We start from the raw sequence: 27,953 nt of genomic DNA on the forward strand, positions 1-27,953 counted from the left end.
TTTAAAATATTATCCATAAATAAATATAAATATCATTTATTTCATCTTCTTTTTCTTTTATTCCTCTCTTTCGTCATCACTATCGTTATAAGAGGAGAACAATATCAATGAAATAACGAGTGATATAAAATAATATCGAATTACATCGAAGTATAGGCTAATGACAAAGAATTTAGATTAAAAGAGCATAGATTGGATGACAACGATCAACAATTGAAAGCATAAGTTGAGAGAGTCAAAATGCACGACGATCACATGAGTTATGCATAAAGAAAAAAAAGATAAAATAAACAATAATAGGACTATAAATAGTAAGATATTTTTATTAAACTTTTTAAAAATTTAAATAATAAAAAATTATCAATAGTAAAAAGAGACTCTAAATATTAAGCTTAAAAAAAATATCATATTTTTTTATTTTTGAGATTAAACCTTCCTATTTTTGAGATTAAAAAAATAAATAATCGACCAAAATCCATTTTTCAACCAAACTAGTTGTATCAAACTGATTATAATTTTTTTGATCAAATTATTATCATTCTATCCATAACTATTGTAGCTGAACTTTAATTAGTTCAAGTCTTCACCAACCTTAATTATCAAGTTTTGACATTTTAAAAATGATTTGTAGAAAAAGTCTAATCGGTATTGGATGGAAAATTTCAAAATAAATATGATATATCTTTTTTCATTTACTTTTAAGTTTTATAATTGATCATAAATTAAACTGAATTGATTTGATTGGAAAAGCATGCAATTCGATCGGGTTCTTAATGTCATTTTGAGAAGTAGGAGTTCTAACATAAAAAAAAAAATTAGGACTTGGTTTGAACAAAATAAAAATTAATTTTTTTCTAAAAATTCACCCAAATAAGAAAGCACAAACATATATGTTGGATTAATGAAAGTAATAATAAATATGTTAGTTTCTAAGATTTATCGATTTTTTGCAATTTCTTTGGCTTTCACATAAAAAGTATTTCATCTCATGCTCCGATATCGTATATTTTTGTTGAATATACAAGTATGCTATATACTATACGATACAAGAAACGTAGTGATAATGATATTATCCAATACGATTATTGGCATGTCAATTTGGTTGAATTCAAATCATCGATCAAAATATTTAAATTAAAATTTTTAATAATATATCTATTATATTTTTATAAGTTGATTTTTTTATTTTCGATATGAGATTAACCAAAATGTTACTCGAAAGACAATGGCCATAAAAAATAGGTAGGTGACGGTGTCGGTGAGGAAGACAAGACTATGATCATAGAGAGAGAGAGAGAGAGAGAGAGAGAGAGAGAGAGAGAGAGGAAAAGATGAGAAGGTAGGATGATTACTTGGTGGTTGGCTACACCTTTCATCATAACTCATTTCTGCGCTGTCGAGGGGGTATACATGAATATAAAATATTATCTGATAGAATAAAAGAAGCTTAAAGAAATTGTGCATAGTACAATTATCGACCTAATAAATGATGTTTGAAGATTAAAAAGTGCAGTGTGATGTGCTCACTGCACTTTTTTCTGAGGCTTTGCACGATCTGTTGCCAAGCAGCTTTTGGACTCTATCTATCTTCGATTGGTTAGTCACTGTATCCGATGTGACTCACTTGGATAAATCTTTCTTATACATCTGAGTATTACCTCTAAAATTACTACGATAATGTAATCACTCTCAGGATAGTAAGTATTAGTTATATACTCTTTAAAATTATGAAATTAGATCGGAGGATGATTATTCGATGTTTCGAGCCAACTCCATTTTTCAAATGTTATTATATTTAAAAATTAATTTTTTGAGTTTTCGACGATGAATGAATACTCGTAAGAATTAACATAAATGATGTGTTGGATACCTTGACTCCGAGTGGGCTAAGATATAAAATAAAAGAGGTTTTGGATCTCACTTTATGCATATACTTGAACAATAATGGAGAAGGAAGAAATTATAGTGGTCCTCTTTGGGTGAATAAACAAAGGTAGCAAATTACCACCAAGGTGGTGACATTTGATGCTCACTTGCAAGATCTAAACATATTTAATGTGATCGACAAGGACTTTAACCAGCAGCAATCGATTCAGATTCTTCTAATCAATGCTTATAAACTCCTGTTCACTGGAAAGCCTCTCATAACCTACTGAATAGTAGGCTTCTCTGGATTTAGAAGTTCACTATTGTTTAGTGAGTTTAGAATGGATACAAATTTTTTTTAGATATTTAATTTATATAGAAGCTGACATGATATGTGAAAATATTAGACCAGTTGACAAAAAATAATAATATCAATTATTGAAATCAACTGTATAAGGCAACTGCTGATAGTGAAGCAAGTCAACTACCAGTGTCTAAGAAAGAATAGGATAATGTATATGATTAAATTGTTGGAGGTTGACATCTGGTGGTTGTCCAGTGACTGTGTTCTTGGAGGATATACTAGTATTTGTTGTGGACTGAAAGAAAAATACACTTCTACATACTGCCACTCCATCATTCTGATTGATTGATTTGATTATGTGTATGCATATGGGCATGTCTTGTCTCATCCCCAAACTCCACAATCTGCTTCAGAAGGGACCCCTCTGAGCTTTCACTGTTGCAACCTTTCAGCTCAGGCACATACATCTCTTGAACATGGAATTGTATTCTTGGAGGATATACTAGTATTTGTTGTGGACTGAAAGAAAAATACATTTCTACATACTGCCACTCCATCATTCTGATTGATTGATTATGTGTATGCATATGGGCATGTCTTGTCTCATCCCAAACTCCACAATCTGCTTCAGAAGGGACCCCTCTGAGCTTTCACTGTTGCAACCTTTCAGCTCAGGCACATACATCTCTTGAACATGGAATGTAATGGAATGGTGTACATACTAAAGCTTTTATTCTTTTTATTTCTTTCTCTCCTCTTAACTTTATTCCATCACAAATAATTCATAAAATTTGAAGATAGCTTTTTGTTCTGTATACAAATTTATTTATATTTTAGATTTAGGCTAATGGTCATAATTATGTTGCTTATCTTTATTTAAAATTTTAAATAACTAAAATTACAAGGGAAATTTTTTCTAAAAATCTCATCTCTTTATATTTTTTTCTGAAAAACATCTCATATTTTCAAAAATTCACATTATAGCACCTTTTTTTTCCCTAATATCTATAATATCTTTTTTTCATTCTTTTTCTTATGAATCGGTAACACCATGTCATAGTTTTTCAGTAATACTAGAAAAAAAAATACTATAATTCAGTTTCAAAATATTATAACATAATATTTTTATATAAATTTTATAAAAAAATATTATGTTTAAAATATTTTTAAATTATATTATGGTATGATAAAGTTGATTTTGGGCGGTTGAGCTAAAGGCTAATTTAGATTTAACTTGGTTTCCTCTTGAGTCAATCTGTTGAAAATTTATCAAGTTGGACATCTAATCCCTATAAAACTAAGTCGACGGCAATCTCGATAATGTTGTATCGATGCTCAAATCAGTACTTAAGTTAAGCAAGCCTAATTTTATTTATTATTTTCTTTATATTGGATATATCTGATTCTTTTTATAGTAGATGCCTAAGAAAAGACATTACATAGTTAGTTTAGGTTCCTTAGGTTGCTGTAATCGCTTATTAGATCGATTGAAATTACCTGAAGCTACCACCAATAAACTTGGACATATGATGACAGATCTTTGTTAGACTGATAGTAGGAATGATATCGAGTATTGATGTGCTAGTTACATAAGGTGCCAATAGGACAATCATGTTATTGTTGTAAAAATATTATAATATATAAATTTTTTATTTTTAATAATATAAAAAACTAAAATATAGTAAAAATGTTATGATACATATTATTTTATTTTATTATTATTTTGATATTATTAAAAATATTATAACTAAGTGTAAAAATATTATAAATTGGTTCATTCTACGGACCCATCGATAGAAAAAAAAATGAGTGAAAGAAAGGGAAAAAGAATAATTGACGGAGGATCTTTTAAGTATTAAATAAACAAATATTAATTAAAATTTTTGAAGAAGAAGAAGAACATTTTTCGAAAAAATATAAAGATAAATATTTTTTTCGAAAATTCGGTCCAAAATACGGTCGCTCGCAGCTCGCCGTCGGCACGTGACTCGGGGCGGACAAAAGGGAAAAAGGACGAACGGAGAAACCGGGAGACCGGCCGTCACCCGTCGGCCGTACGTTCGACGCAACCTCCCACCTCCCTAATAATACTATTTTTGAGCACTCCTCCCCTCAGCGTGATAATTGTTTATATAGGAATCATAAAGACACTGAGAATGGTAATAACATATGTGCCACTTTGGTTGTATCTAACGTCCTCGTCCTCTTTCTCCCTCTTCCTCTTCTGTTGTCTTCTCCCGAATGGATCGGATCGCCTCCGGCGGCGTTCTCTTCCGCCTCCCCGCCGCCTTCTGATTTTGCTTGATTTTCTGCACTTTGTCGGCGAGAGTCGGGTTCCGTGGACTACTCGATCGATCGCGCAGAAAGAGATCATGGAGTTTGATCTCAATGCGGTCTCTCCCGGCGAGTCCTCTGCCGAGGCGTCGAACTCCTCTGAAGCATCGCGCAACGCTGCTGCCGCCTCCTTTCAGTTCGACATCGTCCGGCGCCGCCCCGCTGATGACGATGAGGAAGACGTGAAGGAGGGTAGTGTCTCGCCGCAGCCGGGCATCTCCACACTGCAGCTGTTCCCTCGGCCCGCGGATGTAACGGCGGTGCAGCATCGTGTAGCCACTGCCTCTTCCTCCTCCTTGCGCTGGACCAATATCGGCTTCGGGAAGGGGACGGTGGACGGCGCGGCTGAGGCTGAGGCGGAGGCCAAGTTGTTGTTGCATCGGCAGCAGCAGCCGGTGAGGAAGAGCAGGAGAGGACCGAGGTCTCGGAGTTCACAGTATCGCGGAGTCACTTTCTACAGGAGAACCGGGAGATGGGAGTCCCACATTTGGTTAGCAGATTCTTCTCCTCCTCGTTCTTTTTAATGTGTTCCGTTTTGAGAGGATGAGCTTTTTCTCCCTCTAATTTTGAGCAGGGATTGCGGAAAGCAAATCTACTTGGGTAAGATCTCTACTTCATTTGCTTACTATGACCTAAGATCACTAATTATATTTGTTTTGGGGTTTAACTGTTGTGTTTCTGTTTGGCTGGAATCTTTAGGAGGCTTTGATACTGCTCATACTGCTGCAAGGTTTGATTCCTTTTCCCCTCCTCTTAATCTGATTGGATGGTCAAGTATAATGTTACAGTTGTTCATTGTTTGGGAAAAATAAAGTTGTATCCGATAGATAAATTGCATTACAGAGCATATGATCGTGCTGCAATCAAGTTCAGGGGACTTGATGCCGACATCAATTTCAATCTTAGTGATTATGAGGAGGATTTAAAACAGGTAATCATGGAAATAGATATATGTAGGTGCTGAAGCTATGTGATTGATATGCAGGACTAAAGGTATGTATGGTTATGTGATTGAATCACAGATGAAGAATCTAACCAAGGAAGAATTTGTGCATATACTTCGTCGACATAGCACCGGATTTGCAAGGGGAAGCTCCAAGTTCAGAGGGGTGACCCTGCACAAGTGTGGTCGTTGGGAGGCTCGCATGGGGCAGTTCCTTGGCAAAAAGTATGATGTCTAATATTTCCTCATGTTTTTAATCATTCTTGAGTTTGTGTGATGTTTCTTATTAATTAGTACCGCCGAGGTGCCTCAGCAAATCCTTAAATTTAACATCATTGTTTCCTCTGGTTTGATGAATGTCCCAAGTTATATGGCCGTGCAATTACAATTAAAAATCACATGGATGGTTCTTAGTGTGGAAAAGTAATGAGAAAATGTGAGACATACTAGATTTTTTCCAAAGGAAATTCTTTGAGATGATTAAAATATTTGAATAAAAGACCAAGGTTAGCAGCTGCAAAAAGACAAACCAGACCTTCATGTTTCTTGAAGAACTCCATATTTTTATTTTTAACTTAATTTTCTGTGCAGGTACATATATCTTGGTTTATTTGATAGCGAAGTAGAGGCTGCAAGGTCTGATTTTATTCAGTACACATAATGGGTGTTTGATATGAATCTTTAACATAAGAATTTATAAACTAAAGTAATGTTCTTCATTCTTCTTCCCCCTTTGCTTTTGGACTTCAGGGCATATGACAAGGCTGCTATCAAGTGTAATGGAAGGGAAGCTGTAACCAATTTTGAGCCAAGCGTTTATGAAGCCGAGACACTTACTGAGCCTGAAGGTATCATTAGGATATGATCATTGTGCATGCTGGTCTACCTTAAATAGTGTTCTCCCCAGATTGTGTTGTTTCTTGGTAAACTTTACTTGGAAACTAATCTTCCGTCTGTGATAGTTGCCTCTGAGGATGTTGATTTAAATTTGAGGATTTCTCAACCTGACCTCCATAATCTAAAGAGGGATGGTAATTCAAGTGGTACCAATTTCTGTCGTGGCTCATTTGAGGCCATGCAAATGGGAAACACTCAGGTAGATGATGATCCTCTGTCTATGTTTCTTTATAATGTTTGGTTTTGTTGGAATATTTAAGCATATGGAGCTGTTCTTTGTGGAGCCAATTCCTAAAATATTTTCTCCCAATTCCAATCCTCTTCTAACTGATTTTAATTCCTCTTCACTTCTATTGAACTACCAATGTAGCTGCTGTAAATATTTCATTATGATCATGCCTTTAAGAAGTCACACCTTAAATAAAAAATCATAATGTAAACTGTTAAGTCAAAGTAATGAAGTTTTTTTGGGAAATTTCCAAGTGCATTACCAAGAAAGCAATATTACATTTACATAAACCCTTCTTTTGTATAACATATGCTAAGTAATGAAGTTACTGTTTTGCATTTCATTTTATGTTTTCAGGAATCACATTATGATGTACTAGATATATTATTGTCCATTTTTTATTTTGTGCTTGGGTTTGGTGACAATGGTAGGCCCAATGTAAGATGCTCCTGCCAATGCAGTATACATACTAAATAATTTTTCATGCTGGAATGATGATATGATGGATCCCGCAATGCATAATTATTTATATGTTTAAATGTATACAAACCATTATTAATTGGCTTTCTCTTTCGGTTGTTGTTACAGGCTGACAGCCATTATCATCTGGGCTATGATCCTCACTTGGCGACGACACCTTGCCATCCTCATTGGTGGGCTTCTTCCTATCCAGGCTTCTTTCTCAGCATTGCGGTAAAATCCTACTATTTATTATACTTCTAATTTTTGAAATTCTTCCTAGTAGCAACTGGTGTCCATATGGTTACTGTTTGTTTCTTTTTTCCTTATGATAATTTAGTTTTAGTATACAATCTATCATCTTCTTGTCCAACAGTGATTCTGTTCCATAATTTGTGCACAACACTATCATTGATCCTTGATGCTAAACAACTTTTTATAGTTCAGTCTTTTGGTCAGCTGCTTCTCTTTCTATAATGGCAGTCTTGATCATTGCTTAAACAATAAAAATAATGAGAACAAATAGGGCCTTGACATTTAAGGTACATATTATTTTTGCACGAGAGACCTACCTGTTTTTATGGTGGCTGGCTGTACGGTGCGATTTAGCATTGTAGAGTCTTTGTATTATTAGTTTGTTGGTGTCTGTCCCACCGTCGAGGCACACCATGCAGTCTTTGTAGTATTAGTTGATCGGTCTATCTAACTGTCATCTTTTCTTATAAACCCTTCACACAATTCAACTCTTTGCGGTAGAAGAATTGTAGTTGATTATTCTAACTGGTACTTTCTGATAGTCTGCGTGTTGAGGTTAACAAACACAGGTGGAAGTGCTAATCCTCTGCTTTTTGCTCACTCATCAAATTATTTACAGAATTCCTTTTTACCTGTTTCCTGATTACTTAACCATGGGTTAATAAGGTGATTGGAGTGTTTAGGCAGCTGGGACCCGACAGATGGTCCGCAGCCACCTATCCAATCATCGGTCTCTACCCATGGGTAATTGAGGTCAGCACTAGGTGAAGTAACAAGTAGGATTCTATATCTCTACTGAATCTTCTATGTCATCAAATTAATGTAGGAGAAAGGGAACCAGCAGAGGCCTGAGATGGGTTCGCAAGTCCTCCCCAACTGGGCATGGCAAATGCATGATCCTACACCACTGCCATCAGCCTCTTCTGCAGCATCATCAGGATTCTCTACTGCGACCATGATGGCCACAGTTCCACCACCACGGGCAGCTCCGCCGCCTTCAAACACCCATCACTACCATTTCCCTCCATCAGCAAGCGCTAACTATGACTTTGCAAATTGATTATACGTTCGTCTCCAGCGATTGCTGCTGCTGCATATTGTTCTAAAAGATTGCCGATACTCAAATTGGTGCAAGCCAGCACCAACCAAATGCATGGCACTTGCGTTTTTGGTATTGTAGTGTTAAGAAGCGAACAATCTTTGCCGTAGTTCCAGACTATGGCTTTTGTGAGAACTTTTGCCGTGAAAAGCTTCCATGTTAAATGCTGAGCACATTTCCTTTCGCCTTCTGATGGCAGCAGTATCTACGAGGAAAGCCTATTCCCTCCATCAACTGTACCAGCTCTTGCTGTGGCTTCTAAAAAGTTGTACTCTTCTTTTGGTGTAATAGGCTGATCTCCTGCCTACTGTCAAACCTACTTTTCCTTGCTTTGGGTAAATGTGGTGGATTCCTTTACCTAGCATAGCAGATTGGATTAGCATTTGTACTCGCTTTTGGGGGTTAATTACATATTACCACCCCTCACCTGTTAAGCATCTCAGTTTATAAATTTTTAAAAAATATATTAATATTTTCATAATTATGAAAGTAAAATATTTAATTTTATTTATCTTAAATTATCGGTTTTACTAATGATAAAATAGTTATTTTAGATATTAATTAAAATGCAAAAGAAATGGGTCATTCGTTTACGTGATATTTTAAGTCTAGAGATCAAGATGATAAAGAGATCTATCTATCAAGAAGGTGTAATATGTAATTAACTTTGTAGCCAAGGTAAAGGAGCTTTGTGCATCAGTTAATTTCTGCAAGGAAATTAACTAAATCTTAATCTGTTCAACTAAATCTTAGAATGTGAACAGAATTAAATTTAGTAGAGAAAAGATTGAGATCTAAAGGTCAATTGAAAAGTGTTTAGGCAAGAAAGCCGAGTGTACCATTAAACAACTTCAATTTCAACCTCACTGTTTCATCCTACCAGTGACTATCATGACACAATAATTGAATCCTTTTTCCGCCTTTACTATGATTGTATACACTATAAAAGAACCGATCAGACAATTTTCTTACATCCTAAGAAGCCAGCCCTTACTCTTGGTAAGTAAGTTCAGTTTAATACCTTCGAAAAATGGAAACCGAACCTTGCAGATTGGAAGCGCAAAATAACTGTCTAGAAAAGCAGCCGACTGAGCTCCTCCAGTTCTCTCTCTTTTAAGTAATCCTCCCTATTCTGGAATCAAGCATATAAAACACCTTTTAAGTTGAGTCAAATATAGCAAATCAGAAAGTAAAATTAAACAGAGCTGCTTACTTATTTGACCTGATCTAATTAACACAACCACAGCCCAAATATAATTTGAATGAAATGAACTCAAATTGTCTAACTGGGTACTCTTCTTTAGGGGTCAAAGATGAAACTTGATCCCATCATGGATTGTGTCACTATGAGAAAACAAGTGTTAGAACTTCTACTAAGAACCCTATAAGCAGAAAAGCAGTTGATGCTGGAATCATTGGAGATAATACAAGGTGCAGATCGTAGGCGCTTGGCAACCAAATAAATGGAAATTCCCAGCTCATATCGTGCTAGTCATAGTATATTGTAAGCTCACCTGTACAGGATAAGGGAAGCACATTATGCTGGATGTCAAATGGCAGAAAGTCCCCACCCCATGTAGTGCAAGTCATAATTTTAGGTCCGCTTGATCTGAACACAATGAAGGGTGCTCATCATGCTGGGATGTCAAATGACTGACTCCCCAGTTCATATTTCAGTCATAATTTAAGATCAACTGTACTCACACAGCATGAAGGAAGCACATTATGCTGTATGTCAATTGCCAAAAGTCACCAACTGCATATCAATCATAATTTAATGTCAGCTGTACCTACACAGGATGAGAAGAGCTCATTAAAGGGATCTCAAATGTCAGAATCTTGCTATACCAGAATCACCTGTTTTTTGGCATTTAAAAAGTTGGATTTAAAAGATAAAACATTTTTTTTATATTCAACAAGCTTGAAAAATAAATAAATAAACTTTTTTCAATCCCACGAGCAAAATTCTTATAATATCCAATTTCTGAACAATTAACTTATTTAATGTAACTCTACTACTAGCATTTAAATCGAAAGATCTAGTAGATTCTTATCAGTTAATCATCTTTAGGCCAATTATATAAACACTGAGATATTAGCATCACCGAGAGTTAACAAATTGATGCGTAATCTACATAAAACTTGTGACTGTTACTGTATCATGCCCACATAAAAGCATTGCCATGCAAAATTATAACCAAATTCATATCTTCAATCAAATAAATAGTAGCTACATCCAGATCTGCAGGTTTCCATAAACTAAAGTTGTCCGTTATACAGTGTTTTGAATACACAAGGATGCAAATAAGGTGTTGGGGAGGTTGGATCACTGGATCACCCTAAGATTGTCAATTGGATGCACACAAGCATACATACAGTATACACACATATATATGTCAAGAAAAAGAAAGAGAAAGCAGCAGCTATTCCAATATTATCATGTACACCATTCATCATTCAGGTTCTCTCTGTATCACTCTTAAAAACCATTGCTTCGGTAACAACCAAAGTTATACCGGAAATTAGTATCAAAAGGAAAACCAAACAGTACTTTACTAGAAAATGAAATCACACAACGTTCGCTCAGCTTTTTCCTCAGACAACACATTTGTAAATTTTCTTACATATTTTCTGTCAGAACTTTTGCCACAAATCTAGCAGTGAAGTAAAAAGCATAGGAATTGAGACAGTATATTTTCTCACATGTTCACTGTCAGATGAAACTTTTACTAGAAATCCAATAGTGCAGAAGTAAAAACCTAGAAATTGAGACAGATCATCTTTTGAATGAAGACAAAAAAAAGCATTAAATTTCTACTGCAAAGAATTTTGAAGAAAATTTAAGTTCCATATATGGGTTGAATCCTCAAAGTGATGGAAAACCATAACATAAGTTTGAAAATGCCAGTACACATACTCATACTGGAATCTCATTTGATTGGTATGTATCAACTGGTATGAAATGGAATGCCTTGGTAAACTAATTAGAAGCATACTGAAAATTGTTTGACATGTTAATACAACTAGTTCGATGCACTAGTACAGTAGAATCAGTATAAAATGGTACTTGAAAGTTGAAACCAAGTTGTAACAGTCAAAGGCACCCAAGTCCTGATACACATGGCTGCCAGTAGTACTTGTAATTTGTTCGCCAGAGCATCTCCAAGTTCATGCCGGCTACAGCTCCTTCCATAATTAAAATTCCAGGATTGACAGCACAAGAAGTTGGCAATCATCACATGATAAAAACCACTAATATAATCAAAAGATTACTTATAGAATCCTAGCCTGCTAGAAAAATTACAGCTAAAGGGGCAAATTAATCCAGCAATTCTTGATCTTTTTTATGTCTGCAACTTAACCAACAGTGCTCAATCTCAACTGCCTGTTGACTTGGTGACAACCATATATGTAAATTGGTATTAAGTTCTAAACCTGGAACTTTTCCTGACAAAAGGGACATGGAAGCCCAGAGCATAGATAACATGTAGGTGGTGAACCATATTGTCCATCAAGAATCAAGCAAGCTCCTCAAGAACTCAGAAAAGGCCAATATTCCACTAGAATCTGGTCTCCTATCAAATCCTATCTATGCAGTGCATTAGTTAAATCATCAAGTTCATTGGTAGTATTTGACTCATTTAAGTGCTACTACCTGCAGAATATGACCATTTTATCTATCTACGATGCATCACCCTCTAACCCACAAACAAATACTTTTCATCTTGACACAATCAGAGGAAAAAGATGATTCATATCTCATGAAACATACCTTTGAAAATTACTACAATATAAGCACCTTTTTCCAAGCACATGAATGAAGAAAATATTGTTCTGGATGTTGCCAATATGGTTCTTATTATATCACACAGCTGGGAACCTTTCTTCAGGTGCACAGCTTTCTAGGGGCATCATAGATGAAAGGTATGCTGCTATGGAATCATACATGCCTCCTACATCAAACTTGTAGTGAAGCCTAAAGGAAGTTCTGTTGGTCTGAAAACAAGAGCCTTAAACAACACATACGATGTAAGAGGCATAAATGTCCTATCCACAGAAATAGTGCAGCCAAGGATACCATTTTGGTACCACAAGCTTGGCAAATTGTATTCCGCTGAAGTGCTGTCATGGAGGGATCTCTTCGTATTGAAGATCAATGTTTGCAGCAGCTGTATACTTGGAGAGTTCCATATGACATGCTAAAGAATCCAAAATTGTGAGTATCTCATTCATTTTATCATTTGATCTATCTTCTGCTTTAAAATTATACACCTTGTTACCAATTTCAATCCAGCTGTACCCAGGACTTGTGCGCAGCCCTCTCTCCTTCATCAGCTTCCGAACTTTTGCTACATGATTCCAGTAACCTACACTTGCATAAAGATTTGCTAACTGAACATAAGTTGCAGCACAGCCTGGCTCTAACAACAACCTGTTCTCAGCAGCGTGAATGCCTATCCATACATTTCCATGAACCCTGCATGACGAAAGTAATGAGCCCCATATAACAGCATTTGGGTGGATTGGCATTTTCTTAATGACATCTAATGCCTCTTCCAACAACCCTGCACGGCCAAGAAGATCAACGATGCATGAGTAATGATCTAATTCTGGGTTTAGCCCACGTTTAAGCATTGAATCAAAACAACGCTGGCCTTGCTCCACAAGTCCCACATGCCGGCACGAGGAGAGAACACAAAGGTAAGATATAGCATCAGGTGTTACATTCTGAGTATCCATTTGATTCAGCAAGTTCATGGCATTCTTAGCAAGTCCATGTTGGGAGAACCCAGAAATCATCGAATTCCATGAGATTAGATCCCTACATGGTATGTTCTTGAAGACACAATGGGCTTCCTCAATGCTTCCAGATTTAGCGTACATCGAGATCAATGCATTAGAAACATGTGTATACAGATCAAAACCCATTTTAAATTCTAAAGAGTGGATGCTCCTACCAAACCCAAGATAAGCACTGCTGGTGCAAGCACTCAAAACACTTGCAAATGTGATGTCATTCGGTTCTATCAGAGCCTGTCTCATCAAATAGAACAGTCGTGAACATGTGTCGACCTCCCAGGACTGTGCAAAACCTGCAATTATAGCAGTCCATGGTACAACATTCCTTGTGGGCATCATATCAAAAACATGATAAGCATTCCCCAACTGCCCAAGTTTGGAGTACAAGCTGATCAATGAGCTTCCACCAGGAATAGATACATCACAACCATTTTTAACCGAGAGAGCATGAAGCTGCAGCCCTGTTCCAAAAGTGCCTGTGGACACACAAGAACTAATTACAACAGAAAAATTAGATGCATCCAAGCTGATTCCTCTCTTATGCAATTCAAGAAATAACAAAAGAGCATCTTCCTTCACTGATTTACTGATTTGAGAGCATAAAAGAGATTTACAGTGATGACTCTTTTCAGACATAACCTTAGCATGATTACACAATTTACTACTTGTACTCTTCTTAATGAACTTTAAGCAATTCCGTTGATCAACTTCAAGAAGATCATGCTTGCACCCCTGTATTAGGTGATAATGGCATGACTTGCTTTCAACCTTACTGGTCCTAGGGGTGACCAAGTCCAAAACTTTCAATGCCTTGTCAATCCCCTTACCATGTAACTTGCTATATCTACTAGAAGCTGTAAATGTGCTGAACTGCGATCGAACATGATGTGCTATGGAAAAGGGTCTGAAGATAGCAAAAGAATGCTCGAAAGAACCGTGAAGAAAGTGATTGTACATCACAGTACTTATCCATGTCTAAGTTCCATTTTCCAAAAATTACCATTTAGTAACTGTAAACATGAAGCAAATCTACTAGCTGTAGCTTTCCAATTAATTTGCGTAAACATAAGGATGTACTTTAGCTTGCAAGATAGTGCACAACTAGTGTAAATGCACCTGCAAGACAAAAAGATTAGTTACCCTAACCAAAAAAGGATAATTCCATTCATGCTAAGAAGTTATTTAAAGAAAATCCTCTTTAAATTTATGCAAAAGATTCTAAAAAACACTTGGTAGTGGCTTAAGCAGTTAAAACAGTGTTCATACTGAATACTGAATTTGGACACAAACAAAACAAGATAATTGATATCAGCTGATGGAGCAGATACATTCTTAAGATATTTGTAAACAAATGTGGTATTTCTCCATCATTTTCTATGATATTTTTACTCTCTTGTACAATGTTGTTCAAGGTTATACATGATTATGACGATTACTATAGTTGACACTTGACAATAGTACAGAGACACGACGGGCATCCAGATGAAACAAAAAAAATAGAAACTTCACTCTGAAAATTTTGCAAAATCTAATTTTTAACCAAAAGAGTTGCTTACAAAGACGCAGAGAGAATAGATTTAACTTTATTTTTCCTTTGCAAATCCCAAAACCAAGAAGTTGACAAATTTTGTGGAATCCTCATCCACTCCTTGAGAAAGAGCCGGTTGATAATTACACGGCTTATCAAAGAATTGCCTACGACGAAGTGACGGCCAATTCCAAAGCCTGACATGAACAACCAAACCGGAAATGAACAAAGCCATTGCACATAGCTTTTCCCATCTTCTCTTTTCTCGCGAATCAAATTATAGATCAAATACAAAAATAAAATAACAAAAAAATAAACTAAAGGTGTATAGAAACGAGGTGGAGCGAGGCGGGGAATCATCGAAACTTAAAACTAGAGCTCGGATGGTACATTCTTATCGAAGAACGAAAGGAAGAGTCGAGACGATGTCGCGCACCATTACGAGTGGCCACAATTCTGCTTCTGTTGCTGCTGCTGCGATGAGGAGGCACGACAGGGGTGACGATTGCTTGCCGACAGTGCAGAGTCGGCGATCGACGGACTTGCGCTGGCGGCGACCGACATGGGATGGGATTCGTTCTCGTCTCGGCGTCAGTAAAGGGTTTGGGGACTCAACTTGATGCCCAAACCCAAAACCTAGGGATGGTAATCCGGTAATATCCGATCCGTTTACATCGGGTTCGGGTATCTTCTTTCGTTGGATTTAAAATGGGTTCGGGTTTCAGTGCGAACAGCACGCTTAACCGACGGCCACACATCGCGCGGATGCTGTTCCTCCTCCCTCCCTCCCTCCTCTCCTCCATGATTCGCCTCGTCTCGATTCACATGAGATAGCTAAGATTTCACCGTCAAATCGATCCAAAGTAATGGGATGAGGGAAGCATCGTTGCGAATCCGAGCTCGCCTTCTGGATTTCTTCCTCGACCGCGAACCCTTCTTGTAGGGTTCGTGGTCTCATGGGGTCTACTTGCGTACGTTTCCCCTTTTCCCTCTTCTCTTTCTCTTTAATCCTGTTTGGTCATGCTAAATATCTTCAATCTTAGACAGAGAATGCAGCAGATGATGTGTCCGGCTTGTTATGAAAATTGGTCAGTTTCTTTCACTGATCAGTTATATTCTGTGCATTGAGCACAATTTAATGGCTAAAACATCAATACTGTTGTTGATTACATTAGAAGTTATGCAACTTTACATGACTCTTTCATTTTAGTATATGATTTCATTAATGTGATTTCACTACTTATAACACATTATTTGCAGTAACACACAATTTTGTATGCTTCAATGGAACTTCATATATGAAACTGTCAAGGTTCAAGCTGCAGTCAGAATCATCCTTGGGTGTGCCATTGATGGTGTCTCACTTATATTGCCAAACGTAAATGGATGTCTTGTATGGAACAAATAAACCATTAAGAATGAGGATGATGATGCCAATGAGAGCGGAAGATCTAGCATGGTAGAAGAAGGTTTTCAAGAAAGGTAGAAAGGGATCACAAATTCGTGTCTCAGATTTCAGCATTAATTTTATGTTGTCTATTATTAAATCCTAGTCATAACTAAGATGTCATTATGAAAATGAAACATTGGCGCGATCAATTTTGGCCATCAACTCGAAATGGTGAGATTGACTTGACTTGACCCATTTTTCAAATGCTATTGCACTTGGAAGAGGACAAGAAGATCTTCTTGAGAGAATGTGATATGGGAGTCATGACTAGTCAGAGAGAAATTCCCCTAGGGACAGAAAATTTGTGTATCTCATATCTCATTTTGGTTTGTTCTCATAAAATATTATGTCGAGGTGTGTCTGGTAAGAACCCTCAGTCGAGTCAGTTTTGTTCGTTATGGGTAAAAGAAGATCCATAAGAAATATGAGTGTTCAGATTTATTTGAGTGAGTTTAGAAACTAAAACGTCTCATAAGAAATACGAGTTTATATAGAGTTGGTTTTGTTATCACCATCAATTATGAAATATTTAGTTGTTTAATGAGAAAATATTTCTTTTAGGTATCATTGCTGATATAGGTAATGGTGTTTTATCAAATGTTGTTGATTCAAAAAAAAGTAAGAGTACAACAAAAATAACAAAGTTTTAAAGTCATAACTATTTAATGTCAGTTATATGGATCTCTTACCAGATGGCTACAACCAAGTGAAAGAGAACAATAAATCGAAACACACTTTGGCCTACCCTACAAATAAGGGAAGAGACGATTGGGACACAGTTAAATAGGGGATGTTTGGTAGAATATTCATGTGTGTGAAAGAACTAAGAGAGGACCAAGGAATACTCCTAAATTGCTAACTCTTAAAAAGAGTGGGGTGACATATATTGAGTTCGGCCACATCATTAGATTGAATTGGTGTCCCGTCTTGTATATGTCAACCTTGACTAGTTTGACTTAAACTTGTCATCAATTTTAAGTGTCTATAAAATCATGAATTTTGAAACCCAAGAGGAAGATAATGAGTATTAAGCACACTATGGAGCTGACAACTCCAGATTAGTGTATATGAAAGCCACTCTGGGAAAAGAATTACCTCGTATGTTGGAATAAATAATTGGTGACACAAAGCACCTTTCTTGGTCACATAAAGCTCAATCACAGGCCCCAAGGCCCTTGTGCTGCAAGAAATTAAGGAATTCATACTGTGGAACCAGATCTGGGAACATAATCGTGTTCCTAATTATTCACTGTCCAAATCTGTTCTTTCTCCACAAGGGAAAAAAGACACAATCTATGACATACTGGTAGAAATATAGACTTTTTTTTACTCTGGAACTTCATATTGTTTTTCTATAATTGAAAACCTAATATCATAATCATTTTGGAGAGAAGCAAACACTGTCTTTGCAAATGAGATATTACTTAATAATATCACCTCGTTTTGTCTGAGAGCAGTTTGGTAGCATGAGAAGGATATTCTGGTCCTGCTCTGGTAATGCTGCTTTCTGGACTAAATAGTATTCATCAAGGCAATTCTTTCTTGAATATTTTAACCCATAACGTAAGAAAAGTTGGTGGTGCATAAATATTTCATTTGTTTCAACACACATTCTTCAGTTTTGAGCTTATCATGCAAGATAGTGAAATTGAACATATTCTATTATTGAGATATAATAATCCAGTTATTTTAGAAGTTTATGGCATATCGACCATATTTCTCTGCGTATTGAGCCATTATTGATGCTCAGACTTGAGTAAATTATACTAAAAACATGGATCCTTGATGCATACAAATCAAGCACACAAAAAGGGTGCCAAACAATTAAGCCTAAGATGAATACTAGACTTGGTTTACACTGAAACGTTACACAAGGCATTTCGTACAGAAACTCTCACCTTTTAGGCCTTGATTTTACAGGTAAGAGATGAACCAAAAGTGTCAGAATCCTTCATGTTTATTTTTTCTTTCAAATCTGTATGCTGTATAGTATGGGCGTTTGTATAACATTTGAGAAATGGGCATAAATTTAGGAGTCATTGAAGGGAAGGTTTGGTCATTTCTGACATTTGAGAAATGAATAACCCAACATAAGCTATCAGGCCTTGTTTGTTGATATAATATCTGGAAATTGGCCTGGCTATTTATACATGGTTACTCTGTATATAGTTAAAATTTGATTACAATGCCTGTTGGTCTATTTAGAATACTTCCACTCTACTGCAATTACTGGATAATAATGCATATCAGCGAGATTAAATTTTTTCAAAACACTACCTGCCAAAGGTGGTCATGATTTTTAAAAGTATGTTGTTGGTGCAAGAGTAATCCCATGGTCTCATGTATTAGGTGTAATTGGTCGGATTACAGCTAATTTAACAAGTTTATAAATCTAAGTAAGCATAATCAATTGGAGCATCTCACTGATGTAGAGCCTATCCTTGGTGTCCAATCTATACAAAAGTATGATCTTGCTATTGCCAAGTTTTAACAACAGCAATACTGCCTATGATATTCCGCACAATCTAATGCTGGATGTCCTACATTTATGAAGCCCTTAAATAAATGGATTGACTTTGAGAGAGATCACAGGGGATTTTGTATATATACAGGATACATGACCTAGAAGGGCAGTGCAGAATTGGTCCTTTGAGGGCAAAATTTAAAGGACAAGAAACCAAATAAAAAATGATTTGTTTCTACTTAGGCATGGCTATTTAAACAAATATCATTCACATTTTTCTATTCATTTTGTCTCTCAGGAAATGATGGCATGCTTGTGCATGTCTCTCAGAATTCTATTTCCAGTGATCATGGTATTCATTATTGCTTTCTCTTTTTATCTTTGTTAGAATCTAACTGATTTTTGTATATTATTACTGTTAGGTGGCAGACAATATCCTATGGGACTGAATCATGTACAGTAAGGTGCAGTTTGGCAAGGTTTGGTCTTTGTCCACTTGCTCTTAGCTGCTACTCCCAACCTCTAATAGAATATGTTGGAATAGAGCATTTCTTAATCCTCAAAGTCTTCCTACTTCATTAAAGAAGAGAAAGAGGACATTAACGAATCATGACATGCTTCAGGAGGAATGTCATGCTGGTGCAGACCATGTGCTACGAGAAAAGGATCCCATATGTTTGGTGATGATGCAGTCTTCTCCTTCCAGAACAAATAAGAGGAGTTGAAGTAGGCGTTGATGCTGGACCAGCAACGTGCTTCCCAACACTAAATCTTATGCCCGGAAGACCTGCTTGCATATCTGCTGCATCGAGTAAAGACTCTCTCTTTCTTTCCTTTTTTCTTTTCTTTTGTCTTGTCTCAGCTGAGCTGTTGGTGATGAGCAGCAGCGCATGTTCTGTTTCCTTTCTGTATTGCTGGAAGCTAAATCTTGTTGCAGAAGCAATAGTTTTTACTCGCCTTGGCGTCTGACCTCTGATATGCTTTCCCTGCAGCAACAACCGTGTTCAATAAAGCACTGGCATGTGGACCAGAAAGAGTAGCACGCATGTTGCCATCTTACGCTATAATGTAATTGTGTCATTCATTGATTGAACATTTCCTCACACTTGTTAGCTAATTTTCTCCATTTTTTGTTAGATTTGGAGTGCCATATCAATCATCTCAAGACAGCTGAAGTGGTTCGCAGAAGGATCCTCCATTAACCTTCTAAGAATCGCCATGTTACGGATATCATATCATAGCATCGAGGTGGGTGAAGTGTCTTGACATCAATTTTTATATATTAAAGAATAATTATAATGCATGTACTCTCTACAGTTGAAATATCAATGTCAAGCAGCCCTGCATAATTCTTTTTCTTTGTTTTCTCTTCACAAAAAAAAAAAAAGAAACACTGCATTCATTAATTAGATCGTTTCAACCTACTGAAATACCATAAAATTTTAATCTATTATTAAATATATTTTAATATTTTCTAAACACATCTAAGTTTTGCGTTTTCATTATTTGAATGAAAAGGAAAAAATAAATAAAATACTTTACCATTTTTATAATATTTTTAATTATATAATTTATAACCATACTTATTTTATTAAAAATTTAAATTTAGACTATCGATCCATCGATGTAAGACTTGACCGAATCGATATCCCGTGCGATTCGAACTGATCGCGTCCAGCGGCGGCGATTGGGACACGCCGGCATGCAATTACTTCTTAGCCCGAGGAAAGTACGACTATAGCATGGACCGTCCTGGCTGGACCCAATCTACTCGACGCATGGCCATGTGAAAATTGGTGGGCCGTCGCCCTCGCGGGGTCCACCTCCAAATTTGGTAAGTGTCAAACCGGGTGCACTGTTTGGGTGTCCGACAGCCAACCATGACGTTGACTCCATGGACGATCACCACAAGCACAACTGGTTTCCAAGCGCTTGGTAATGCTCACCCACGCCTTGGCCGTACGCCGGGAAGTCCACCCTTGGCGATACGGTATCAACCCATCCGGTCAACTCTAAACATTCACCAACTCATGGCTACGGTAGTAAGTAAGTACGAACACAAATACCACTCAGACTACTGTTTGTGATGCGGACTTAACTGATTTACCTAATTAATGTAATATCCCCTTATTTTCTTGTAATCTGATGAGATTAAGAAAACAAATTGAACTATTTTTCAATTCTTACATATTATTTCTTTGAAAGATAAAAAAATTAAAATTAGTTAAAAACATAAATGAATTCCATAATGGAGTGGTTAGCACTTCATATTTGAAGTATAATGACTTGGATTTAAATATTAATAAAAATATTTTTATTTTTTTTATGAATCAGAATTGACAATATGAACTTGAACCTAAATCGCTTGAAATCGATTTTATTCTAATTCTAATTTTCATGGAACTAGATTCATCAGTACGAGAAAACACATGAATGGTCATAGAATTTACCTCTACTAAATCTAAAAATTTATATAATAGTTTGCGACAATATAAAGAGATTTATGTCTCAATTTATATATTCATATAAAAATTTGATTTACTTCGTAAATATATAACCGAATATCGTCTATTATTATTATATTATTATTATTATTATTATTATATTATTATTATTAATCTTTTGATCTTATTACTATATATATATCCAAATATAAATTTGAAATACCATAAATATAACAATAAGAACAATAATTTACTTGTGAGGGGAGGAATGGAATGGACCGCAACATCGCCGATGTCGGTGGACCGACCTCAAATTTCCCATATTCGATGTTACGTGGCCGATAAGCCGGTCACAGTTGTTGTGTCATTTCAAATTTCGACTGGTAGAATTCTCCTCCTCCCTATTAATTTCCCAAACACCCCCTCACCCTCTCCCCCCACTCCTCTCTCTCTCTCGACCGCCATGGAACCTGCAACTCCGCCGTAGAGGGAGATAGACACAGGAAGCGGGTGACGGGAGGAGATATACCGCCAGTTACCAGACACCAAAGAGAGAATGGGACCAGCGCGCGGCTGCATGGATGTCCCCCTCGGTGACCACACGGCGCATGAGCTGGAGAGCATCGTGGTTCATGGCGACCAAATCCAGCCGGCTGCGGACCCGCCGCCGCCGACCAATGCGACGCCGAGGAGCTCCGCCCGGAGCCTCCTGCCCCAGCCGTCCAAGATCAAGTTGGGATTCCGGGATTCGACCAGGAGCACCGGCGGTGGGGAGAGGAAGAACCCCGGGAAGATGACCCGGATGGTGTCCAGCGCGCAGATGGGGATCAAGGGCCTCCGCTTCCTCGACAAGACGTCCGGTGGCAAGGAGGGGTGGAACGCCGTCGAGAAGCGGTTCGGCCAATTCGCCGTCGGTGGACGGCTTCCCAAGGAGCACTTCGGCCGTTGCATTGGTGAGTGCCTCCATCTTTTGCTTTGAGGATGTAGAATAACCCAGAGCTTAGTCTTGTAAGTGAAGTCTCCATTCAATCTAGCACTCCTGAGGCGGCAAATTAGGGAAGAATCGAGTTCTGATGCAAGCAGTTCGTAGTGAAGTTACAGAATAGGTTGTGCACATGGTGAAGAGCATCACTGAATGGTCTTATTTCCTAATTGGTTTGATATCGATCTGCCGTGGCCATCAGACATTGTTATCACATCAATAGAGCGATTTAACCCACAAAAAGCATATATCAGAATCTACAGGATCACACTGACGATTTGGAAGTGCTGATGAGGAAAAAAACACTTCAAACAAAAGAAATGAAAAAGACAGGATGTGATATTTCGTAGTAAAAGACAGATCTTTGTTCCTTTCTTTTCCTGAGAAATTGATTATATCTAGGAATGAATTTGTTGGTTCTTATATATAATTTTGTTCTGGGTTCCCATTTGTAAGGCATGGCTGAGTCGGAGTTTGCTGGGGAGCTATTTGTTGCTTTAGCAAGGAGGAGAAACTTGGAGCCAGAAAACGGTGTGACCAAAGCCGAACTGAAGGAGTTTTGGGAGGAAATGACAGACCGAAACTTTGATTCTCGGCTACAGATATTCTTCGACATGTAACCATTTTTTCTCAACTTTATCTGCTTTCTGCGCTGAGACCCACTAATTTTTACATGACATGATCTGCTATGTTGCCGAAATAGGTGTGACAAGAACGGTGATGGAAAGCTCTCAGAAGAGGAGGTGAAAGAGGTAGACAATCTTGATATCTCTATTAAATCTCACTTCCCATTGGTTGGAAATGCTCTATTCCTTTACGGCGTGGACAAATTAATGACACACAGATTGTCTTCCTCACAGATTATCATACTCAGTGCCTCGGCAAACAAGCTTGCCAAGCTGAAAGCAAATGCAGCCACCTATGCTGCTCTCATAATGGAGGAGCTTGACCCAGATGGTCTAGGCTATATTGAGGTACCGAGGCATCTGTTGAATTTTCAAAGAAATATCAGAATTTGGACAAATATCTTGTATCAGGAAGATCTAGTAGACTAATCGCACTAACACTTTTGTGTCTTATGATATCTATTCCAGCTTTGGCAGCTTGAGACATTACTTCGAGGGATGGTTAGCTCACAAGGATCTGAGAAAACACTCAAGCGTTCACACAGCCTTGCAAGGACAATGATACCGATGAGATACAGAAACCCAGTTAACAAGTTTGTCAGCAAGACTGCAGATTCTGTTCATGAGAACTGGAAGAGGATATGGGTTATTTCCTTTTGGTTGACACTCAATATAGTCCTAGCAGCATGGAAATTTGCCCAGTACAAAAGGAAGGCAGCATTTGAGGTGATGGGTTACTGTGTCTGCATAGCCAAGGCTGCAGCTGAGACCCTGAAATTCAACATGGCTCTAATTCTCATCCCTGTTTGTCGGAACACCCTCACGAGGCTCAGATCAACCCGTCTTAGTTCAGTATTCCCATTTGATGACAACATCAACTTCCACAAGGTAAGCAAGCCTTTCGAACATTAAGCTTACTGAAAAAGAAATACTTTGTGAATGTCCATATGCGTTCCTCTTACATACAAATATTTGCAGGTCATTGCACTGGGAATAACAATCGGAACTTTAGTGCATACCCTCGCTCATGTAACCTGTGATTTTCCAAGGCTAATAAGATGCCCAAAGTCAAAGTTCATGAGAACACTTGGGCCCAATTTCCACTACAAGCAACCAACTTATCCATCTCTGTTAGCAAGTGCTCCTGGGGTCACTGGTATCCTCATGATCATCATCATGGCATTTTCTTTCACACTGGCAACACATTCTTTTAGGAGGAGTGTCGTGAAGTTGCCATCACCCCTTCACCATTTAGCTGGTTTCAATGCATTTTGGTATGCACACCATCTTCTGGCTGTCGTATATGCCCTTCTGATAGTGCATTCATACTTCATTTTTCTCACCAAGGAATGGTACAAGAAGACAGTAAGTCATGCTTTATATTCATCATATAGCAATATTAAAGTAGTTATTGTTATTCTGGCAGATAATAACTTATCTTTCTTTGGACAGACATGGATGTATCTAATGATTCCAGTCCTATTTTATGTCTGTGAGAGATCAATTCGGAAAGTTCGTGAGAAAAGCTTTCGTGTCAGCATTGTTAAGGTAAGCTACTCATATCTATATGTATATATGTATATGTATATGTATATGTATGTGCATGTATATATATATATATATATATATATATGTATATATATATGTGTATATATATGTATGTGTATATATATCCATGAACTGGCCAATCAACAAAAGAAGTGCAAAAATGAAATGCATCACCTTTTGTATATGTCATACAGGCAGCAATATATCCGGGTAATGTCCTTTCAATACATATGAAAAAGCCACCAGGTTTCAAATACAAAAGCGGAATGTACCTATTCGTCAAATGTCCAGATGTCTCACCTTATGAATGGTATGTGCTTAGCTTCACATCACATTTGACTTAGTGACAATTCCTGTATTCACCTTTGTATTTATCTCCACAGGCATCCATTCTCAATCACTTCGGCACCAGGAGATGAGCACCTGAGTGTTCATATCCGTACCCTGGGGGACTGGACATCTGAGCTAAGGAATCTATTTGGAAAGGTTAGTTCAAGCAGAAAGTTATTGCCAAAGAGGACTATCTAAAATTTTTTCAGAATTTTCTAACAGAAGTCTCTTCATACAGGTTTGCCAGGCTCAGGTGACTTCAAAGAAGGCTAACCTAGTTAGACTTGAAACCACAGTTTTTGCAGATGTTCAATTTGACGATACAAGGTGATCGGAACTCTGTAGAAGCAAGTAATATTAACCTATAAACACTATGCAAATTGTAAACGCATTAATTGCTTTTCAGATTTCCTAAGCTCTACATTGATGGGCCATATGGTGCACCAGCTCAAAATTACAAGAAATATGACATTCTTTTGCTCGTTGGACTAGGAATTGGTGCAACTCCATTTATAAGTATACTGAAGGATCTCCTGAACAATATAAAGACCAACGAAGTATTCTATACTCTCATTTATTTTCACTAGTAGCAAGGTAGTATTTTAAAGGCATCATTTACAGGCTCAAAACTCATGCAGGAAATGCAAAGAATACATAATGCAGATGCAACTGCCATCAAAGAAAATGGTCCAGGAAGGGCTTACTTCTATTGGGTGACAAGGGAACAAGGATCATTTGAATGGTTCAAAGGTGTCATGAATGATGTTGCCGAAAGTGACTATAATGTACTTCCCTAAAGTTGTTTCCTGGTAACTGACTGGTAATTTCCATTTTTCATAGAACCATAACTGACAAAGAGCGAATGTATATGCAGAATGTCATAGAGATGCATAACTACTTGACAAGTGTGTATGAAGAAGGTGATGCAAGGTCAGCGCTTATTGCAATGGTTCAATCACTTCAGCATGCCAAAAGTGGTGTTGACATCGTCTCTGGAAGTCGGGTAATTGACTTTCTTAATTCAGATAAATGAACATTTGCTCCTTTCTAGTTTCTAACTCATACTTGACAGATACGCACACACTTTGCAAGGCCAAATTGGAGGAAAGTGTTCACTGACTTGGCGAGTGCCCACAAAGCTGCTCGAATTGGTGAACTCTTGTCGAACTTTTAGTATGTCAAACTTCTCACTTCCTAGATCCCTAATATGTGGTATTGCAGGTGTTTTTTACTGTGGATCCCCCACACTCACAAAACAACTGAGGGATCTCTCACAAGAATTCAGCTATAATACCACTACTCGATTCCATTTCCACAAGGAGAACTTCTAGAGACGATAGAAGTTGACACTGATAGTTGAAACATCACTGTATATGAAAAGAGAGCCAATTTAGTAAAAGAGTCTTGTATAGAAATCCAGTGTTGATTGGTGAAATGTCACATTACACACACAAAGAAAAGATTTAGAACAGGTGTGAAATAGTGAGGAATAATTCCAATCTCAATAATCACTGCCTGAAGGTGATTTAAGGATTATATTCAATCATGAGTATTTTGAAGAAAATTTCTTTCATTTCTCTCTAGCTTGTCTGATGTACCAGTTGTTATGTTTCACTTCCCTACTTTCATCTTATAATCTTTCTGTGCAGCTGCTTCCTAAATTAGATCATTTGGTAATGATATTTCAACTTTAATTTCTCTGCAATGGATATAACACATTCAACTGCTTTCAGCGTTTGAGAGACTTAACTAAGATCCATCATTTTGTAGCTCAGATGCAGAGTTATAATTATTGTTGCAGATAGAAAAACAAGCTTCTCCATTTTCTCTAGTCTTCCTTTTGCATATCCAAAATCTCCTCTGTTCCTATTGAGCTGCTTCAAACAGCTACTATTTTATAGTGGAACTGAAATGTGGAGTGGCAATCTTACTTCCAGACTTGTTGCAGCCACTTGCTAAAACATGGATGCTATATAGTTTCTAGGTTAATGGATGCTGCAGAACAAGCAGATGAAGGTGGCAGATTTCCTGATGATTGCTATTCTTCTACATCATGACTTGCTTTTAAGAGTCATCATGTTGGCTTAACTCATAACTTGGCTCGTTTGCTCATTTGCATCCTCCAAATCTGATACCATATTAAGGATTCGAAAGGACTTCGAGTCTGAGTCAAACTCTGTGTTTCATTTTTTCTCATGTAAAAAGCCAGTTTGCCGTTCTTGTCGATCTTCAATATCGACTCAAGTACGATGATCTTGGAATGTCATCAAATAGCTACCTACTAATCAATCTGGATGATTATAATGTACTAAAAACTCAATTTGCACTAGAAGATCAATTTGCCTAACCTATCAACATTCTACCTAAATATTGAATTCAAAGGAACAAGACTAGAGAACCAGAGAAGTCAACGCGTTGAATCACTTGAACTTGCCGTGGCGACCTTAGCCATGGTGCTGCGTCCCACGGCCAAGATGAAGGTGCCCATGCGACAACAACCGGTGAGCCCCCGCGGCCGCCGCAGCTGCTGCTCCCCCTAGCAACGCCCCCACGCCGGAACCGTGCCCTGGATACACGATAAGCACGCATTATGATGGAACTAGTTTCCAGTGCTGGTGAATTACTACCATGATGCGGCGGCACTGACGGCCCGGGGGCCGGTGGATATCCTGATGGCGGCTGCGGGTATCCGTAAGGTGGCTATCCCTAAGGAGGATATCCATACAGTAGTGGTGGTGGTGGTGTTGTTGGGGTGCATGTCCGGCAAGTCCATGTGCTATGTTTGGAAGCAGTCCTTTGATACTAGAATGCGATGCTTCGTGCTTCATCTTTTCCACCTCCCATGTTATCTTCACTGCAATGGGTGAAAGCAAAAGCCTCTTTAGAGGGAGACACACAGCTCTCGCTCGAGGAGAAAGAGGTGCAGCCGATCCCATCTTCCGCGAACGCGGCCTCGAATCCATCCGATGACGCGGCGTGACTCAACCGGGGCCTACTCATCAGCCTCCGGATCTTCCTGGGCTGTCATTCGAGTAAGATTTTGCCTTTTTCTTTAATTACCCTGCAATTAGATATTTTTAGCATTGTAATTTTTAAATTTAAAAAAATTACATTAAAATTTTTATAATTATAAAAATATAACATTTAACTATATTTACCCTATTGACACGGACTTAGCTGGTTTTGCCTAAGTCGTGCGGCACCCTTGCGTGTCCGTCCGCAAAGGTCAGCCTCCCCGAAGTCTCCCATTGTCCCTTAGGACCACCAAAAGAAAGAACGGGTTAGAGAGAACGCCTCAATCGGGATCCACAAGCAAACATATCCGAAAAACACTTCATAGACAATGCAAATTACAAACAGACTTTACAAGCTCTGAACAGTGGCACAACAAAGGG

The 27,953-nt window shown here is 37.6% G+C and overlaps 3 protein-coding genes and 1 long non-coding RNA gene across 14 annotated transcripts; 3 read left to right on the forward strand and 1 right to left on the reverse strand.

Annotated features, from left to right (window-relative positions):
* The first annotated feature begins 4,325 nt into the window (after positions 1-4,325).
* On the forward strand, positions 4,326-8,743 carry LOC103972257 (APETALA2-like protein 3). Its single transcript, XM_009386535.3, has 10 exons — positions 4,326-4,994; positions 5,079-5,104; positions 5,204-5,234; positions 5,348-5,435; positions 5,527-5,672; positions 6,039-6,083; positions 6,198-6,295; positions 6,410-6,543; positions 7,162-7,266; positions 8,114-8,743. The coding sequence occupies exons 1-10, from the start codon at positions 4,327-4,329 to the stop codon at positions 8,345-8,347; spliced, it is 1,575 nt and encodes a 524-aa protein (XP_009384810.2). The 5' UTR covers position 4,326; the 3' UTR covers positions 8,348-8,743.
* A 414-nt stretch (positions 8,744-9,157) lies between these two features.
* Positions 9,158-15,337, reverse strand: LOC135626859 (pentatricopeptide repeat-containing protein At2g37320-like). 7 transcript variants are annotated; one of them, XM_065132627.1, is made up of 5 exons: positions 15,151-15,184; positions 12,159-14,302; positions 10,091-10,176; positions 9,901-9,995; positions 9,158-9,518 (listed from the first exon to the last, which is right to left on the reverse strand). In XM_065132627.1, exon 2 carries the CDS (start codon positions 14,141-14,143, stop codon positions 12,512-12,514), a length of 1,632 nt encoding a protein of 543 aa, XP_064988699.1. In that variant the 5' UTR covers positions 14,144-14,302; positions 15,151-15,184; the 3' UTR covers positions 9,158-9,518; positions 9,901-9,995; positions 10,091-10,176; positions 12,159-12,511. The 7 variants fall into 7 exon arrangements, with proteins under 7 accessions (XP_064988699.1, XP_064988698.1, XP_064988700.1 ...); XM_065132626.1 differs by adding an exon at positions 9,600-9,730 and having other exon boundaries at positions 10,091-14,302; XM_065132628.1 differs by having other exon boundaries at positions 9,901-13,662; positions 14,187-14,302; positions 15,151-15,337.
* A 102-nt stretch (positions 15,338-15,439) lies between these two features.
* LOC135585742 (uncharacterized) lies at positions 15,440-19,986 on the forward strand. 5 transcript variants are annotated; one of them, XR_010492483.1, is made up of 7 exons: positions 15,440-15,685; positions 15,758-15,802; positions 15,975-16,196; positions 19,051-19,107; positions 19,252-19,439; positions 19,621-19,696; positions 19,766-19,986. It is a non-coding gene; the product is annotated as an uncharacterized LOC135585742 (long non-coding RNA). The 5 variants fall into 5 exon arrangements; XR_010492482.1 differs by having other exon boundaries at positions 15,762-15,802; XR_001976325.2 differs by having other exon boundaries at positions 15,758-16,196.
* Positions 19,987-21,337: 1,351 nt separating this feature from the next.
* Positions 21,338-26,135, forward strand: LOC135627187 (putative respiratory burst oxidase homolog protein H). Its single transcript, XM_065133184.1, has 15 exons — positions 21,338-22,025; positions 22,511-22,670; positions 22,758-22,806; positions 22,915-23,028; positions 23,149-23,568; positions 23,659-24,045; positions 24,133-24,228; positions 24,423-24,538; positions 24,612-24,714; positions 24,797-24,885; positions 24,965-25,115; positions 25,197-25,343; positions 25,433-25,561; positions 25,631-25,709; positions 25,780-26,135. Exons 1-15 carry the CDS (start codon positions 21,629-21,631, stop codon positions 25,887-25,889), a joined length of 2,547 nt encoding a protein of 848 aa, XP_064989256.1. The 5' UTR covers positions 21,338-21,628; the 3' UTR covers positions 25,890-26,135.
* Positions 26,136-27,953: the final 1,818 nt, after the last annotated feature.

Source organism: Musa acuminata, chromosome BXJ2-11 (genome assembly GCF_036884655.1).
Source record: "Musa acuminata AAA Group cultivar baxijiao chromosome BXJ2-11, Cavendish_Baxijiao_AAA, whole genome shotgun sequence".
Lineage (NCBI taxonomy): Eukaryota > Viridiplantae > Streptophyta > Magnoliopsida > Zingiberales > Musaceae > Musa > Musa acuminata.

Coding starts and splice junctions, on each gene's coding strand:
- LOC103972257 (XM_009386535.3), top strand. CDS start 4,327: ATGGTAATAACATATGTGCCACTTTGGTTGTATCTAACGTCCTCGTCC. Junction 5,235..5,347: donor ACTGCTCATACTGCTGCAAG/GTTTGATTCCTT, acceptor ATTGCATTACAG/AGCATATGATCGTGCTGCAA. Junction 7,267..8,113: donor GCTTCTTTCTCAGCATTGCG/GTAAAATCCTAC, acceptor AAATTAATGTAG/GAGAAAGGGAACCAGCAGAG.
- LOC135626859 (XM_065132627.1), bottom strand. CDS start 14,143: ATGTACAATCACTTTCTTCACGGTTCTTTCGAGCATTCTTTTGCTATC.
- LOC135627187 (XM_065133184.1), top strand. CDS start 21,629: ATGGGACCAGCGCGCGGCTGCATGGATGTCCCCCTCGGTGACCACACG. Junction 23,029..23,148: donor ATGGTCTAGGCTATATTGAG/GTACCGAGGCAT, acceptor TATCTATTCCAG/CTTTGGCAGCTTGAGACATT. Junction 24,229..24,422: donor TTCGTGTCAGCATTGTTAAG/GTAAGCTACTCA, acceptor TATGTCATACAG/GCAGCAATATATCCGGGTAA.